This window comes from Pyrus communis, chromosome 13 (genome assembly GCF_963583255.1).
Source record: "Pyrus communis chromosome 13, drPyrComm1.1, whole genome shotgun sequence".
NCBI classification, from domain to species: domain Eukaryota; kingdom Viridiplantae; phylum Streptophyta; class Magnoliopsida; order Rosales; family Rosaceae; genus Pyrus; species Pyrus communis.
This window is the reverse complement of record NC_084815.1, coordinates 3240712-3258829: the sequence shown is the minus strand read 5'-3', so window position 1 is coordinate 3258829 and position 18118 is coordinate 3240712. Positions and strand designations below refer to the sequence as shown.

General features: G+C 36.2%; 3 protein-coding genes and 1 non-coding gene across 9 annotated transcripts; all 4 read right to left on the bottom strand.

The window, feature by feature from the left end:
- Positions 1-629: 629 nt before the first annotated feature.
- On the bottom strand, positions 630-2522 carry LOC137713616 (fra a 1-associated protein-like). The gene is made up of 2 exons (XM_068452936.1): positions 2278-2522; positions 630-1251 (listed from the first exon to the last, which is right to left on the bottom strand). Exons 1-2 carry the CDS (start codon positions 2472-2474, stop codon positions 876-878), a joined length of 573 nt encoding a protein of 190 aa, XP_068309037.1. The 5' UTR covers positions 2475-2522; the 3' UTR covers positions 630-875.
- Positions 2523-3863: 1341 nt separating this feature from the next.
- TRNAR-UCU (transfer RNA arginine (anticodon UCU)) lies at positions 3864-3936 on the bottom strand. The gene has a single exon. It is a non-coding gene; the product is annotated as a tRNA-Arg (tRNA).
- A 1988-nt stretch (positions 3937-5924) lies between these two features.
- Positions 5925-9539, bottom strand: LOC137713502 (iron-sulfur cluster co-chaperone protein HscB homolog). 4 transcript variants are annotated; one of them, XM_068452803.1, is made up of 8 exons: positions 9173-9539; positions 8712-8808; positions 8519-8605; positions 7913-7978; positions 7394-7462; positions 6842-6984; positions 6346-6436; positions 5925-6255 (listed from the first exon to the last, which is right to left on the bottom strand). In XM_068452803.1, the coding sequence occupies exons 1-6, from the start codon at positions 9523-9525 to the stop codon at positions 6847-6849; spliced, it is 810 nt and encodes a 269-aa protein (XP_068308904.1). In that variant the 5' UTR covers positions 9526-9539; the 3' UTR covers positions 5925-6255; positions 6346-6436; positions 6842-6846. The 4 variants fall into 4 exon arrangements, with proteins under 4 accessions (XP_068308904.1, XP_068308903.1, XP_068308902.1 ...); XM_068452802.1 differs by having other exon boundaries at positions 5926-6255; positions 6346-6429; positions 8519-8608; XM_068452801.1 differs by having other exon boundaries at positions 5929-6255; positions 8519-8608.
- Positions 9540-10038: 499 nt separating this feature from the next.
- LOC137712642 (uncharacterized) lies at positions 10039-14718 on the bottom strand. Of its 3 annotated transcripts, none has more exons than XM_068451755.1 (11): positions 14256-14718; positions 13593-13749; positions 13327-13457; positions 12837-12945; positions 12703-12742; positions 12344-12433; positions 12124-12223; positions 11872-12008; positions 11683-11785; positions 10769-11451; positions 10039-10564 (listed from the first exon to the last, which is right to left on the bottom strand). In XM_068451755.1, the coding sequence occupies exons 2-11, from the start codon at positions 13729-13731 to the stop codon at positions 10288-10290; spliced, it is 1809 nt and encodes a 602-aa protein (XP_068307856.1). In that variant the 5' UTR covers positions 13732-13749; positions 14256-14718; the 3' UTR covers positions 10039-10287. The 3 variants fall into 3 exon arrangements, with proteins under 3 accessions (XP_068307856.1, XP_068307855.1, XP_068307854.1); XM_068451754.1 differs by having other exon boundaries at positions 13593-13824; positions 14256-14716; XM_068451753.1 differs by having other exon boundaries at positions 13593-13829; positions 14256-14715.
- Positions 14719-18118: the final 3400 nt, after the last annotated feature.

The following is an 18118-nucleotide window of genomic DNA, read 5'->3' as shown; positions in this document are numbered from 1 at the left end:
AAATTCTCAATGCAAATTGTTGAGGAAGCGTGAACAAGTGAAAGTGACCAATTTGTATGCCAAACAAATATAAAAAAAAATAGAAAAGACCATATTTTATGTTAATTTGTGTTTGACTTTGACTAGACACTAACCCATTGTACTTGCTGCGACAAACCTCGTAGTTGTAGGAACCTGTTTGACTCCACGGCAACGTGGTCGGCTTTCGTTGGTCAATCATGGCTTACGTGTACTTGTGTTTTGGACTTTCGTACTGGTTGGTACTTGGTAGGCTGTTGGAAACTTCGTCAAAAAACAGAGGATCCTATTTAATATCGTACATGCAACACTTTGAGGCTTGGCACTAACTAGGCACCAACCGGAGGATCCTACTCTCACAATTATTGTGAAAAGATTCAACGAAACAAGAAAAGCATAATGTCTACTCGGATGTCTCCAATCGAGAAAATCGGCCCTACGCACGGAATAAAAGAGATAGACACATAATTGTATACAATTGGTGACAACCAAGAATCTCTCTATCCAGACGTAAGACGACTTCTTTTGTTGAGAGCAATAAGGTTCAAGAAAATTCTGTGATACATCGACGTATCACGTAGAATTGACATATTGCGTAGATTGCGTTTACATGAACCAATACGAAATGATCAGATAATGCATTCAGCAAATAAGATTCGTATAACATTACTAGGCGCATTCACATCGTAAGGCAGGATGATGGATTCATGCTAAAATTCCTTCGTAGGAAATGCTCTACTGTACGCGAGAAATTTCACGTTGTACTCTATATTAAGTAGAAAGGGAAGATACGATACTAACAGGTAAACCGATGTGGTCATTCTTTTAACTTATCACGGGCAATGGACAATTCTGCTTCACACATCTCTTGCCAAGCCAGAGAGATCAACGTGTCCTGAGTCGTCGCTAACACTTGCTTTAGGAAAAGCTTCCTGCTGATGATGGCCTTCAATGGGTACCTCGCGCCTCCTAGGAGGTAGTGGGGAGGAAGGTCCCTCATCAAAGATGTTCCCAAACGCACTGAAGAAGCCACTCTTCAACTCCTCGGCAGCCTCAAAGAATCGGCTGAGGCCACCCATAAAGTTGCGTTCAATGTCTTCAATGTCACTGCGTAGCCCTGGGAAGTCAAATGCTCCGTGCTGTGATGACCCAAAGGTGGCAGACCCCTTGAGCACCTCTTCAGTGACATCATCTTCAGTGTACTCCTTGTTGGATTGCACCACTTCTACGGGCCTAACAAAAAGCAAGAGTGCTCAGCAATTGGCTCTACATTGGTCAATGTTATCGCAACATATAAACCGCCCATACTCAAACAAGGGAAGAAAACGAAAAAGGTTCTTTTTTAAGCACTGCAGCACTAGATAGCTCGAATTACGTCCCAAAGACTGCTACAGACATTCGGAAATATGGTGCTTATAAATGTTTTACTACATTCAGCCCCATACCAAACAATTATAGTGTTCAGCTCTAATGTCAATGTAACCTTTTTCGCACAAGCATAAAACGTTTTACCAGCTGCTAAACCAATTCTACACGCATACTTGTTGATGTTTTCGAGGCATCGTTCAAATTAATCTCAAACAATTTATCAAGGAACAAATAGCATAAAGAAGTGCTGAAACTGATACTGATGCTCTAACAAGAACCTATTATGCATAACCACAAAACGACCTTTAACTATATTCACAATTCATCTGACGTAATACAAATCAAAGCCACAACTCTTTCTGTATGCAGAATCAATACAATCTAATCAGACGTCTTACGTGTCGCTCTTATTAACACACTCTTATTAACCACACGCTATATATACTTCACTCAACTGTAAACCACGTCCACTCGAACAATTTATAAACGAATGCAAGAGGCGGCGTTTTCTAATCTCTCTTGTCTCATATTTCCTATATATTTTTCTTAATTATAAACACTATACAAATTGGATTCAATATCGAATCGTGTTGTAATGAAAATTACAGAAAAACCAACATTTCCTACAACAATCGAGCAAATATCATAACATTATTATGATTCTCAACAATTTCTATCCTAAGCCATAAGCCCAATAATAACACCCTAAAAAATAAAATAAAATAAAATAAAAATCCCAAAAAATTAACATAGATATGACAAAATCAAAGTGACACCATCAGGCAATTTCCAACAATTCACAGAAACCCTAGATAAAATATTCCCAATTTGTCATTGGGTTTTAGGGAAATGGAGAAATCGATAGAGAGAATGAGGGAGATTGGGATTTACCGGCCGGCGCAGTCCCTGAGAAGCTGCTCGGTCTTCTCGCACTTCCTGACGAACTTTCCAGGCTCCACCTCCTCAGTCTTGCACTGCGTCTTCACCACCTTCCTCGTCAAGCATCGATCGCCGTCCGATCTAGGATTTATGTCAATCGCCGTTGAATTGTTGTCATCATCCTCGTCGTCCCTCCACACCCACCCCATCTTTCTCTTTCCTTCTGTCACTCCCTGTTCGCGCGAACTCGAGAAATATTTGCGAGCTTTACAGTCGGTGGAAGGTTTGGGAAGATGGATTTACTTGGGCTCCAAGGCGGCTTGTTGGGCTTGAACTGGGCCATTGTGGACCTGATTGGAAAGGATGTTTGGGCCCACCAAGATTGCAAAACAAGTGGAATGACTTATGTTCTAGGAAAGCGAAAACAAGACTTTCTCTGGTGCACATTTAGGAAATGTTTTTTAATCACACATAATAAGTGATACGTCAATTGTAAAACAACATATGGTTACCGTTAACGGTATATACGTGTATCGCATTGATGACGAGGTGAAATCGTTTTTCTTATACTTTCTTTTAAGTTAAGTAAGTACAATGATTTCAAAAGTGCGATACGACAATAATGAAATGACATGTAGTTATCGTTAACGGTATATATATTACATTGATGATATTGTTAAACAATTAATCTTATACTTTTTTTAAGATAAGTATGTACAGTGATTTCAGAAGCGCAATAATCAATAATAAAATGACACTTAAATACCGATAAAAGTATGTACGTATATAGCATTGGTTATGCTTTCTTTTAAAGTAAGTATAAGACTAACTTTTCCTACTTTTCCTATCATCCTTACTCTTCCACCCTTTTTCCGTTTTCGATCTACCCTCACCTTCGTTCTCCTTCCAATTCCATGGCTATCATCTATCCCTCTCGCTCTGTTTTTCCAATTTCTTCTAGTCCCACTCAGGGTTGGCTCCAACCCTTCTTGTTGCTTCCTCTTTTTCTGATTTGCAATCTCTTTTCTTCACAACACTCGGCTGTGGTTTCTTTGGAAGGTGCATAGAGTTTTACTCGAGTGTACACACCACCACCTTCCATTTGCTTGCCTTTATTGGCATTGTCGTCAGTGGGTTCTCCACCAGCTTCTTTCGTATTCTGGTTGCGATCGGCATGGTGGTTATTACAGGTTATAGGAGCCACCATCTTCTTCGTTTCTGGGAGGTGGAGACTAATGTGCTTTGTTTGTGCTGTGTTAGTTTTTAGGCTCCAACTAGTGTGTTGGGCCCTCTGTTGTGTAACTTTGGGTCCTTTTGTTTTTTGTTGTGTTTCATTTGTTTTGGACCTCTTGTATTTAGTTGTTTGTTGACAATAAATTTCGCACCTTTGACCAAAAAAAATGGGAGGTGGAGACTAATGTGCTTTGTTTGTGCTGTGTTAGTTTTTGGGCTCCAACTAGTGTGTTGGGCCCTCTGTTGTGTAAGTTTGGGTCCTTTTGTTTTTTGTTGTGTTTCATTTGTTTTGGACCTCTTGTATTTAGTTGTTTGTTGACAATAAATTTCGGACCTTTGACCAAAAAAAAAAAAAAAGACAGAAGCACGCTCGGTGGGACTCGAACCCACAATCCTTTGATTAGAAGTCAAATGCCTTATCCATTAGGCCACGAGCGCTTTTGTGTTTACATTTGAAATCTCAATATATTAAAGTTACTTATCATCATATCCGCTGGTTTCTTCCGCACCTGTGTTAGAGCTCAACCTGCAAGATTAACCATTTCCGCTTCTCAAACTTGTACAAGATTGATCGTTTTGCAACAGTCGCTCAACCAACAAAGCCTAATAAACTGCGTCCCCTGGATCGATGTGGTTTTCGGGGTTCCGATGAACTGGTGTTTCGCTGCTTGCTTGAGCAACAAGAAATTTTCTTCCTCGAAGGGCTATCTGCCGCCACAGGAACGACGTTGTCTTCTAGTTCTTCATGAGTTTTCCTAGAATTTGTATTCGAATGTTTTGATTTATATGCACGAACTGGACGTCAAAACTAATCCCGAAACAGTTAACGCTATTTTCCATCTGGGTTTCGATTCCTCTTTCACTTGTGCAGAATTTAGGGACGCGAATCAGGCAAACAACACTTTGGACTAGGAACATACTATATGCAACGAACTCAGCATGCTTACAAATAGATCGCATTCATGTCGTGTTTTCCGTGTTCGTGTCGTTTTCGTGTCATACACGATATCTTAATAGGTCGTATCGTGTAACATCCGTTAAAATAAACAGGTAAAATGGCCTGACCCGAAATCCATCTAATAATATTAACAGATAATATGACTCGACATGTTATCCCGTTAAGGAAAATATATTTTAAACCAAAAAATAATCAAATGAAAAACATAATACTAAATAAGTATATACATAACATATTGTCACATCCAAAACATAAAAACGCATTTTTCTTTTAAGTATATTTTCGCTTACCTAAATTGATCAAATGGTAAAATTGGAAAATATTGGAATAGAGAAGGGGTTTTTTCGTCCAAAAAAGTTCTAATAATATAAGTGAAATAGAATCTAACGGTACAGATTTAGTCTCATTTATCTTACAATTGTTATTTAAATAAAGTCTTTAATAGTTTTTTAATTAATGTAGAAGTGTGAAAAATATATAAACGCTCGTAATGACAAACTTTACAACTTTCATGAAGAGCTTAACTTCGAAATTCACCACTATAATCATATAAAACATAGATCAAAATTTAACTGTTGATTGTTGTTTACGTTTACGCTTCATTGTTCTCAACAAATTTTGTTTTTTGAAAGACTATTAAAGACATCTACTCATATTTTAGTTAACCGTAAATATCGAAACATGATATCAAAGATCTGAACCATTCATCCTCTTGCATCCGCCAGATGGTCATGTTTTCAAAAAAGAAAATTAAAAAAATGAAATTCAGTAAGAAGAATAAAGCGTAAATGACAATCGACGGTTAAATATAAATTTAAGGTTTATGAATTATAGTGTTGGATTTCGAAGCTAACCCCTTCATGAAAGTTGTAAAGCTTGTCACTATGAGTGATTGTATATATATATATTTTTTTTATACATTTTTTACACTTCTACAATTTTTATTAATTTTATTAATTTTGCCCTCAAATAAAAAATATTATTCATGAGGGTTTGAAGGATTTTAAAAATCTAAATGATAATGTAAGTGTAACCATTATCTACTCGTAGAGGATTAATGATGAATCACGAGTGTTTATATATTCTTTTACATTTTTCATACTTGTATGTATATCTTCTTAGTTCTTGCCTATACAAATACTATACAAGTTTATTTTAATTTTGGACAACAACATGTTAAGCAAAATTTATCCTAGTAATAATAATAAGGAACTCTCATAATAAAATAATGACTATTTTTTTTTTGTAACTTATATAGAATAATAATACAAAACTATATATTTAATATAGAACATATTGTATATATTAATATGGTTATTATATTTTATAATAAATCTTTTAGTAATTAAAATTTAAAATTATCAAAATAATTTTTTTCTTAATGGGTTACCCACGTGTTACCTGCGTGTATACCCGTTAAAAACCTGTTATTAACTTGTTTTTAATGGGTGACCCGATAATGATCCGAAACCCGTTATTTTCATGTCGTGTCAAAAACTACTGAGCCTACTTACTAAGTAATTACGGCCACTGAACTCAAGTAAATTCGACAGACGCAGTTTAGAAATTTACAACAGTAAAAAGCATGAGTGATTATTACTGCCATAAATTTAATAAAAATGACAATTTATTCAACATCATATTATTACGAGCTACCTCTGAACCATCTTCATAAGATTACAGAATCGAACGATGGAAAAATATTCGCAGCTCCAACAAATCTCAGCCCAATCTTCGTATTTCCAACATTTAATTTATATCGAAAGTAAGCCGGAAAAATCTCTTCAAGTAAAACCTGGCTGTAAAGAGGAACAATCTGGGCTCAAGTTACAGATTTCATTAAAATGTAATATGCCAAAAAAATCAAGCATTTCTTAAATTTAACGTACTCAAACTTTGTCACGAAATCTTCTTGTCAAATCGTGCAGTTAAACTCTGTTTGCTCAAGAACCACTGTTTGAGATCCTAAGAGCCTGAAAGCTGCCAGATGATAGCGTCATTAGCTTTATCCATCTGTTCATATGTTAACAACAAAAAGATATAGATCCAATCTTTTCAAATAAATATTCAATTTACTACTAGACATTACAGAATGACGGCATAGCCATATAAAGCAAACGGTACCCTCCATTCTCAAATAATCCCGTCAAAAGTGAGGTTTCCAGGTCAATACCCTTGAGGTCTCTGTCCGCGTGTGTGTTCTCGTGCATAACCATGCCAAAGAGAAAACTAAACAAATGTGCATTGAATAGAACAGAGCCCTTTTCCCAGAGGCACGTTCTTGAACACAGATATGATTATACACCTTCTGCCCTATATGTTGATTCCTACACTCATTTTGTCTATTGAACATTGATGATTTAGCTGAGTAGTTGCGTAGTGTACCTTTATTACTGCTTCTTTACAACACTTTCATTTACACGCTCATAGTAAGTCATTCTCCGGATAGCTTTTAGAGCTTCTCCAAAGTTGCGGCTATGAAATGCGTTTGCAAAAGCATCGGACCAATGCTTTAGTTTCTCTTTCATCTAGATGAGCAAGAACAGAGGTGAGTTCATAAAACATAAATGAATAAAAAGGCAATAAAGTCGGCATCATGCATTATTTTAATTAAAAAAGACGTGAATTAAAAAGATAAATATGCAAGCTCTTCTTCATGGGAACCTGAGTAAACAGAGAACTGTTACAATAAGACCCCCTCTCAAAAGATCATAAAACACTAATTAACCTTGGTCAAATCTAAAGAATCACATTGAAGACCCCTCAGTAGCTTAGTCCACTTAACTTTTGATCTTTTGGCAATTTCAATGTGTGACAGTTTTGAGAACTACATCTAGGAAATTGCTCTACAAATTAGACTGCAAGCGATATGTGAGAAGAATTGTCATGCTCCTTGCTAATTATTCCCACATATATTAAAAAGGTCTAGGTTCATACCTGAGATTGAATCTCATCCAAAGCCTGAGAGTCAGCAGCCTCTTCAACAGCTTCCCTGATTTCCAAAATCTGAACTTTACGAGCCAGAAGGTATTAGAAAACCAAATTAATGTTCACTGAATGACCCTCAACTTCAGCATATCCATCAAAACAAAAGAAAAACAACTCGGTGACTCCAAAACTTCTATAGGGACTATGCTTCCTCCAATATTAGTAATACAAATTCATTTCTTGAAGGAAAAGAATTCTAGAATAGAAATTTATAAAACCATTCGACCATAAACCATCGCAATTGTAAAACTTTATGACACAAGCTTCAACTAGATTACAAAATTTTCTTATGGATGATATTCGTCCCAGACATGTGCACTCCAAATATGTCAAATTACCCATCTAGCTTAAAGCAATAAACTCTTATCATTTTTTTCAATCAATATATCACTACACTTTAGATTAGGGGTAAAATTGAAAGGAGATAATAGATTGCATAAATACTCAATTTCAACTTTTTCAAATTACCTCAGTTAGCAAGTCTGATTCTGAAAGTGTCTCTTCTTCATCAACATCCACACCTTCAAGCTTCAGCTGAAAACAAAATAGCCCAATTTAATTCAAAACTTGTAGAATATGAATAGCAAACATTAATAAACTAGATCATCAAGAAACTTTGCCTAAGTGATCTTCTCGCCCTTATCTTTTGAATCATGGGACCATGAAACCAAAATGCAGTTAAGGAAACCTACCCACAGATGGAAGTGATAATATACACACAGATTCAAAATGTGACCTATTGAATAATAGGCTTATATCATGACACTGTTGTAAATGAAGAATGTGAAGTCATCTATGCTTTAACTACACACGTCATGAACCTCTGTATCATGGTCACAACGCCCAAGTGCACCCTTTCCCTCAGGACTTGTAAATATTCAATTCACTTAATGCGCACACACATATAAGCGTTTATAAATAAATAAATATCAGGGTTGAGATTGATTTGTATCTGTACCAAGTAATCAACATTTGACTTAAATCCTTTTCTACTAAACCAGTATAGTTCTCAGAACATTGGTTTGAACACAAGAAAAATGCATCAAATGAAACCTCATAGGCTTGCACAGTTACCATGTAGATTGCCCGGGCCAAGGGCTGGCTAAGCGTGCGGTATGCATCAATCACCCGAGCAGACTGTTCAGCAGCATACTCTCTTTCCTTCTAAAACCATAAACATTAAAAAAAAATTACATTTACTATATCCGGAAAGTATTAGCTTTTACATTTGCCACGTGATGAAAGTGAAGATATGTATAAGAAATACCTCCGATTTCGTATGAACAAGATCAGGGTGCAGTTTTTTCTGCCAGGCTTTATACTTCCCCTCCAGATCGTCCACTTTGCTATCATACTTCCTCTCCCTGTTAATTTTAATTTTGAACAAAAAAATTGATAACAAATCACTGTAAGCACTAGCTAAGATCTTCAAAATTTATCCTTCCAATTTGTGAGAAATGCTCAATTAAGCATAACATAAACTAGCAATTTGTAACCGATAAACGTTCACCGCAGCTTGTAGCTCAGTTGGTTAAGAGCATTCGTGCATGCACCCGAGGTCCCGAATTTGATTATTTCCCCACCCCAATATCTCTTGTACCAAAAAGCAACAAAAAAAGGTTCAAAATTTTCATCTTCTTTCTACCTTTCTCTCATTTTCTCAGCTACCAAACAAACAGAAACCACAAAGTCAGAGAAATCGTAATTGTTAAACCCTTAATTACTTACAGTCCAAATATCTGAAAGTAATCCAACGACTGATCCACGGGCTGAATGCACCGACAAGACGAACACAAGAGAAACGGCACCGTATCGGCCGCTGAGGCACTGCAGTTCCAGCACTTAGCGTCGGCTTTCTCCGCCGATTGGGAGCTGACGAAACATTTCCCAGGAATTCTGTGATCCCCGGGAAAATCAAATCTGCCGAAGGGGAAAAGGCGGCGGTCCGTTTCTACATTGGGTGAGAAAAAAGCCGGGGATTGGAAATTTCTTGAGGAATTGAAGGTGAAAAGAGTGGTCGTCGGAGTTAGGGTTCGCCGGAGAATGGCGGAGAGAGGAGCGAGCAGCTTCTTATTCGACATTCTTGGAGCATACAAGACCTGTTCGAATGCAACTTCCAAGGGCTTAAGCGAGAGTTTAAGTTAGAAACGGCAGTTGGGGACATAGTGGGGGGACATAGTGGGAATTTGGCTGAATGAGAAGGGTAAAAAGGGTAATCTCGATTTTTGGAGATGATTTTAGTAGGCTCAAGGTTTTTAGGGTTGTTCCCTTTATTATACACGAGAGTCAAATTTAGGGCATCTCAAACAAAAATTGAAAACGAAATGGTTATCAACGATTCCTTAAGTGTGTGAACATTAGATCTCATCTTGCTTGGGGGCCAAGACAACTCCAACAAAGAAAGAGAAGTCACATGGCATGGGTTTCCTCAAGGCAGAAGTAATGTGGAAAGAAACTTACATGTCACAGATGATTATCATCATTCGTTGGGTGAAACTAATATGTCACAGGCGTATGCCACTTTTGACAGAAGAAAACTTACATGTCACAAACGTGTATCCTTTCGTTGGAGTTATTTTTCGGAATGTAAGACATGGCAAATGGAGTTGCATTAATAAAACATTATTGTAGATGATTATTCTTAAATATTGTACATCAACCTCCTAAAAACAGTATATATATCTTTAAGCGTCATATCAGTTATTCTCATGACTCATAAGTATCATGTTACAATCACAAACCCACTCTTCAACTCATCTACTAGGCTTAAAACTATAGTGACTTCAACAAAATTCCACTCTTTCAAATTTCAGCCTCTTGCCACCTCTTAAAAATCTGTGTGTTTAACTGATGCCGAAGCAACAGAACCGTTGCGCTCCATGCTGCCTCGACTTCTTTGTTCTACTAGGGCTACATTCATGATCGCCGTTTGTATTGGAGTTCATCTGGTCTGTTCGATGCATAATATGATCCACAACGGGTGCCTCTGTAGTTCCGTCTTTGGAGGAACGCAATGCAACCTGGTTACTGTCATAGGAAATCGAAAATTCCTGCTCTAGGGAAGTAGGTACTATTCTGTTAGGGTGAACATCCTTCGACAAGGAATTCGATCCTGCATTGCTGCAACACAAGTTGAATAAAAAAAGGTTAACCCTTTGGATCCTAGATAAAAACAAGAAAGTAAAAGATTGATCATGGTGTCTTGTCTTAACGCTAAATGAAGCGATAAAATATGTTAAGGAATAAGCTTCTGAGCTAAAATTATGCGGTGTATGATTTGAACCCCAAACAAGAAAGTATGATCAGTATTATTGACACAATTACCTTAAGTTGTGAACGACAGACGTATTCCCTGCGGACTTGGGCAAAGTCGTCTCAACTTCTTTAGATACTTCAAGAACATGTTCACCACTTCCGCACACTCCACCTTCTAAATATTTTGGGTTACCTACATCATTTTCCTTTGGGAGGATTCCATTGGTGAAGCCAGAAGAGGACTGAATTTGAGCATTCGATCCATTTTGCCGAACCTTATAAATTACCTTTTCTAATGTTCTGAGAGCTTGTTCCACTTCAGAACTGATCAAAACATTTCTCTTTCCATTTACATGATCCCTTTCAGCAACTCTGTTGGGTGTTTGAACCTCAAACTGCCTGCTTTCTTCACTCTCTACCTCCTCAATCTCACCAAATGAGCTTCCACCTATAACTTGTGCAACTTCTGAAGCAGCTTCACTTGCAAGGTTAACTTGTGCATCATCTGGAGCAGCTTCAATTGCAGGGTCATCATTATCGACTTTCTGATCCACACCTACCAAACTCTCATCCGTCTTATCTTTTGCCAGATGTTCTTCCGAGAGACTGAATGTGTCACTGTGTCGCTTGTTTTCTTCCAAAGCCCCATTTGATTCATTATGTGAATAAAGAGCTTCACGTATCCGAGAGTACAGCGGGCCACTCAAGACCTTACTGTAATCTTCGTTGCAGTTAATCTTAGAGGACACTACCTGTAAGTTTGTAACAGTGTTAAGCATTGGAAAATGTGAAGAAAAGTGATAAAAATAGAGTCCCATGGTGAAGGGATGCTTGCATGCAGTTTCGGCAGAACGCCCAACAGGCAACCTCAAGAAATTTCTCTACCCTCCCCTTCCTTTTCGAAATATCTCTGAGTATATACTTTGTTCCATATGTCTAATCTTTAGCTGCATCGTTTTATACTTAAATACGAAACATATAACCTTTTGATAGAGTTTGAAACCACTGCCAATGAGCTGCCTCGAGATAAAATTTATAAGGGATGGCGGGACAAAATCCATCTTTATATCCATACTTGCTATTGTCCTACAATAATAAACATTGTTCAAAGCTTTAATTACAAACCACAAAAAAAAGTCAACAGATATTACATTCAAGTAGCCATAGCTTACCGAAAGTAACTTCTTTCGTTGGTAACCTTCTGCAAAGCAAAGCCACCCACCAAATCTATCCTAACAGCATCCTTTTCTCCAGCAGTAGCCTCATTGGTGGGACAGTGAGCGCCATCAATACTTTCCAAGTCGGACATCTGAGACATTTGTGATAAATCAGTTTATTCAGGTTTCTATTTTGGAATTGCAGGAGTATTGGGAATATGGATATCAAAATAAAATTGATGCCAAAAGACTATTTCGGTTACCTACCGATTTCAAGAGCACAACAATCAGATCATCTTGGAAATACTCAAACATAAAATAGTGTACAGCAGCCTCCCTAGGTGAAAGTGGCCATGGAATTTTCATCCTTTCTTCCAAAAATATAACAAAAGTCAGCATTTCATATGGAAATATTCTCGAAAGTGAAAGAAATCAAATAAGAATTTTTTAACACATGATATAGTTTTATGTTTTGTCTTAGACAAACCTCACTAAAGATATCTGTTCACCGATCTGGACCTTCTGCAAACATTTGGTAGAGAGGACTTTGAAAGTTGGAACTGTAGACTGAGGCCACCTGGAGGAAGTTAAAATAAACCCATTTATTGTCTACGTTGAGTTAAATCCCTTCAGTACATAGTCATTTAGCTCCTTAACGACACCCTTGATGCGAACTTGCAGCCCACTTCTCTCAGGTAGAAGCACTGTAAATTATTGATGAAAGACGTGTAGGATAAAACAGAAAAGAACTTTTTCGATATAAACTCCATCTAGCAGAAGCAGACCATATCTCATTACAAATATATGCATAAATCAAGTGCGCATGCAGTGACTGAAATTACTTACCATTTCTTGTAAAGGTCTGACTCCCACGAGATGCATAAACCTACAACAAAAGGAACCTTGTTAGTCTCGACTTATTTAAAGTTCGATATTGTTAACGAGGCATATGAACTTTCAAGTATTTTGGTTTCACTTACAGACATCTACAGGCCCGTCTACATATCCTTCAGCAAGTAATGTATGAAATGGACTGCCTTCAATCCCCTCACGATACATCACACGGAACTCTTCATTATCCTGTTTTAACTGTAACACAAGTATATTTTTAACTTAAGTGTCATGATATAGGGGTCACAACACCTTGTCGATTAAAGAACAGAAAAACTTAATAATCATTATAACTTTTAACGACTACTGATCAACATCCCAATTGAATACCGCCCCCACCCCTCCCCCCCCTCTAAAAAATTAGAACTTTATAATGTTCATGATGATGTTAAGTTTTAGAAGTTGTACACAACGAGAGTCAAAACCTCTTTTCACTTGTGCACGACAACAAAAATCAGCAGCCTTAAATCTCTCAATTATTAAAACGCAGAGAATTGATTCTACAGAAGCGAATTTATAATCGAGGACATGAGGGACAAAGCAGGATATCGAGAACATAATGCAGATTCGATAACATACTTTCCATTCGGGTTGGGTTGTGGTCTCACAGGTATTCAATCCCTTGTCATCAACAAAGGAAGCACTTCTTAACATGTCCAGTAAATTGGATACTTCAGCCGTCTTTTCTCCAACCTCGTTCTCATTGCATCCTGCAGGAGCCATAAATCTAAACATTATTAAGTGATCACATATTCGCTTACACTATCTTAAGATATTGGTGGTGCATGATTGGTGCCCGACTACAAATGTCAAACTCGAAAAGGAACTTGTTAAGAACTAACAACCTTCATTTCCATGTTCCTTAGAACGAATCAGCTGATTCTTGACGAGAGTTTTCAATGCTTCCTCATCAGTTAGACTAGGAGACGCTAGTGTTCTGTCCAGCCTCTCCCTGTACTGAGTGATCTTTCGCGGTTTCTCCATCTTCGCATCTCCAAGAAACTGGGAAGATCCTTCTCTCAGAAACTTATGCTAACAATCAAGCCAGATATTCCCAATATTTTGCAGTTTCAACCCCTTAACTAATTATATTCAAAACAAAAATTAGAGTCTGTAATAATCAGGAATAAACCTCTAAATCCATATGTGCCAATAAAAAGACGCAAACAGCTATACCAAATACAGGTTTTTCTTATTGGCTTAGACAAGTTTGTTAAAGTAGTGCGCTCTTCGCACCCCAAAGTTTGAATTTTATTTCCCGTAGTTTAAATGAATTTAATGTAGAATATCGCTCGAGTCAAAACATTCAAATATTCACAACAACAAAAATTCAGTTTTGAACGGCTGGGTGCAGAATAAAACAGATACACTAATTCTTGAGCCTAAAAGAATCCAATTACCATAAAATTCATAAAAAAAAAATAATCCAGAAACAACATCATAGATAACAAAAACGAAAAAAGAAGAATAAAAAAAAATTGAATCAAAAGTTTAAAACTTGGACTCACAGGAAGCTCTCCAACCAGCTGCAGTTGCTGCCCAGTTCACAACTGTGGAGTCTGCAGAGAACCCAGAATTTGAATACCGAATTCTTGAGGATGTGCAGATCTCAATAAAAAAGTAATGATTCCGAGCACTGAGAAAATAGACAAGGCCACCTGAATGTTGATACCACCCAGACGGGTTTCGAACATGGAAAAAAACATAGGCCCTTTTTCCCCTTGGGCGTAACGATTGCAGAAGCCTAGCTGATAACCAAAACTATATGTTAAAATACATATCATAAATTAAAATACATAATTTGTTTTTCATTTTTATAAATAGTAGTGGGGACGGGTTTTTCAATCCGATCATTTATTTAAAGAAAATCAAATCTAAATTCTTTTAGACTATGACCACTTATTATATTTATCAAACTCATTATTAAAAGACAATTTAATCTCAAACTTTTGAAAATAAGATTATCACTGGACCGCATTTATAAACAAACAATAATTAAGTATCGAACTCTTTATTTAAAGTGAAACAAACCAGAAATTGTTCAAAAGAAGATTACTACTAAACCGTATTTTATTATTAGCATCGAACTTATCATTTAAAGACAATACAACGTAAAATTTATAGAAAAAAATTATCACTAAACCGTACTTATAACTTAACATAATTCATTGGTGCGGACATGTGTATTGTCTCTTTAAGACAAAAGTGGGAGGGGGGCGTTATGGAGCGGTATGGGGCGGTTGAGAAAGCAGTCGAAGGTGTCCTGCTAACCACACATACTTTAATGGGTAGGTTGGGGGGGGTGTGTGGTGGTGGTGGGAATTAATACATACTGACAAACGAAGAATCTATGGATTGAAAAAGCAAAATGGAAGTAAGATTTTGTTTAGATGAACAAGTGCAATGAACGTTTGGAAACAAATAAACTTATTTTTTGCTATTATGAACTTTAGAACTTTAATTCAATCTCACTTTGTTTTTTGAAATGAAATTTGCATCATTATATCTTCTAAAAATCGATTTTTGTCTCATTTTGTCACATTCAGTTGAATTTGTTAAAAAAATGTTAAGTATGTGATGTAGCACTAGCGAAGCCTACTTATGATGACATATTTGTCAGATTAGCTTAGGAATATATTTAATATTTTGAATATGTAAGAAACATTAAATCGCACCAGTGGTTAAAAAACATAACAATGTCTTTAGGATATCAGTTTTTTCATCACAGGGATTGAGTGAAAACCATGAAAAAAAATTAGCCAATTTATTTTAACTTAGCAAGAAAAGTAGATAACTTGTTGATTGTCAATCATATTTACTTGCCAGAGAAGGTATAGGTTCATGGAGACAAAATTAACTTGCTATTGTTGCCAAATATGGGGAAGCGATTTCGGTTTTCAATTTTGACTTTGTGCGCTGCTATGCTTAATTTTGTCTCTTAATTCTCGTTAGACTTATCCAATAAACAATATGTTATCATATTTGGTAGAAATCATTTAAATAAATAGATTTCAAATTTTGTTAGAGAATCTAAAACTTGTATGTAGTGAGCCACTAAGAATTGTTCAGGTGGGTGTTGTCAAATGTCAAAATGTCAAAATATTGATGATTGAAAACAGGTGATTTTCACACACTTATTTTTACTCTTAACAAATAGAAAGTGAAACAGGGGAGACAATTTATTTTGGGGCACGTTTACGTAAGGGTAATCAACATCAAGAAACGGAATTGAATTCCGATTACGGAATACTCAGGTGTTAACCAAATTTGAGAAAATCAAAATTTAGTGGGTCCCACACAAATTTTGGAATTCAATTCCAAAATTCAAAGGAATTGGATTCCTAACAATTGGATGGTATTTGAATTCCAAATGATTAAGGGGGTGAGGAATCCATTTTTCTTACCCATTGTACCCTTGCATAAAAGTTGAAATTCCAAACAAATCCAAGCTCTCGTCCCCAGTGTTATCCTGCTTCTTCTCTCTCACCATCGTCGCACGTCCCTTACTTTTCCCAGGACATGAACCCGACCACCATCATCTTCCACAACAATTAAACCACAAAAGTAAATCACAAACCAAGAAGAACCTTGCTAACCAACATGAAATCACAGCCTTGTAAATTAATCCTTCGACATCACCACCACTACCACTGCCCATCGGCCACAAATTAACCCACCTTCAATTTCAAACTGTTGAAAGATGAGACATGCGGAGAATGAGAGGAACAATTAGGTTGGGGTTTGGTAATTGGTTAGTTTGCTTTTTAATTTTATTTTATATCATTTGACTTTCTATTAATCAGCATATAACATTAGTTTCTATTGTAATTCATGTGAACTAGTAAACAATTTATATAGATTAATGTCATTCTTACTCTGATTCCATAAAGTTTTAGTAAACAGCTTTAATAAGAATATGATTCTAACTCCAACCCATTCCAATTCTTCTGAATTCAATTATTCCTCAATTCAATTCCCCTTATTTTGATTATGGATTAGTAAACGAGGTATTAGAGTTTGTCACATCACATCTAGATACGCTTGTGTTTGTTTTTTGATCAGTTCACCTAAATATACCAAACATTTGGCAAATATTTATTTCGATAAGGTTAGAAAAATCATCTTTTTAAATTCTGGTCCAAAAAAACATAACAATGTCTTTGTGATTGTTAACGGACTTCACCATAAGACGGAGGATATCAACTTTTTCATCACAGGGATTGAGTAGGAACCACGAAAAAAAAAAAAAAAAGGCCAATTTATTTTAACTTAACAAGAAAAGTAGATAACTTGTTGATTATCAATCATATTTACTTGACAAAGGAATAGGTTCATGGAGACAAAATTAACTTGCTGTTGTTGCCAAATATGGGGAAGCGATTTCGGTGTTCAATTTTGACTTTGTGCACTACTCTGCTTAATTTTGTCTTTTAATTCTCGTAAGACTTACCCAATAAATAATATGTTATCATATTTGGTAGAAATCATTTAAATGAAAATAGATTTCAAATTTTCTTAGCAAGAATTTAAAACTTGTACGTAGTGAGCCGCTAAGAATTGTTCAAGTGGGTGTTGTCAAATGTCAAAACAATGAGGACTGAAGACAAGTGATTTTCACACACTCATTTCTATTCTTAACACATAAAAAGTAAAACAAGGGAGACAAATTATTTTAGAGTTTGCCACATTATATCTAGGTACACTTGCGTTTGTTTTTTGGTCAGTTCACCTAAATATATCAAACATTTGGCAAATATTTATTTTGATAAGGTTAGAAAGATCATCTCTTTAAATTCTATGATTTTTTTTTTTCTTTACAAAATTTGTAAATCATGAAAGTTTATTTACTGCCACGATTTACAATATATATATATATTTAAATTCTCTCAATATTTTTCTTTGAATAATCAATGTGATGGTGATGGGTGCAAAATTGCAAATGGATAAAATACACGTGACATGATGGTGATTGCAGCAAGAGGGTGGTTGACACGTTGAAGAGAGTGGTTGACACGTTGATTTATTCGTCGATCAGTTAGGGACGTAAGGCATTCAATGACGTGGCCCTTTGCATTTTCTTTTTGGGTTCGGTTGGAAGGAATAGGAAGCCACTACTAGATTCGGGCCATCCAGGGATTGGATTCCGGTCAGATCTAAAGGAATTGAGTCCATTAATCAATTAATTCAGATAATTAAAATTTAATTCAACAGTTACAATTAGTATAATTTTTAAAGAAACCTTCTATTTGTAATCGTTGTATCAAATTTCAATAGTCCGAATTAATTAATTAGTAGACTCAATTCCTTTAGATCCAGAGAGAATCCGGTTCTGGGCCATTCAGGCAAGCTAGCTAGCTTTTGAATTGACTAC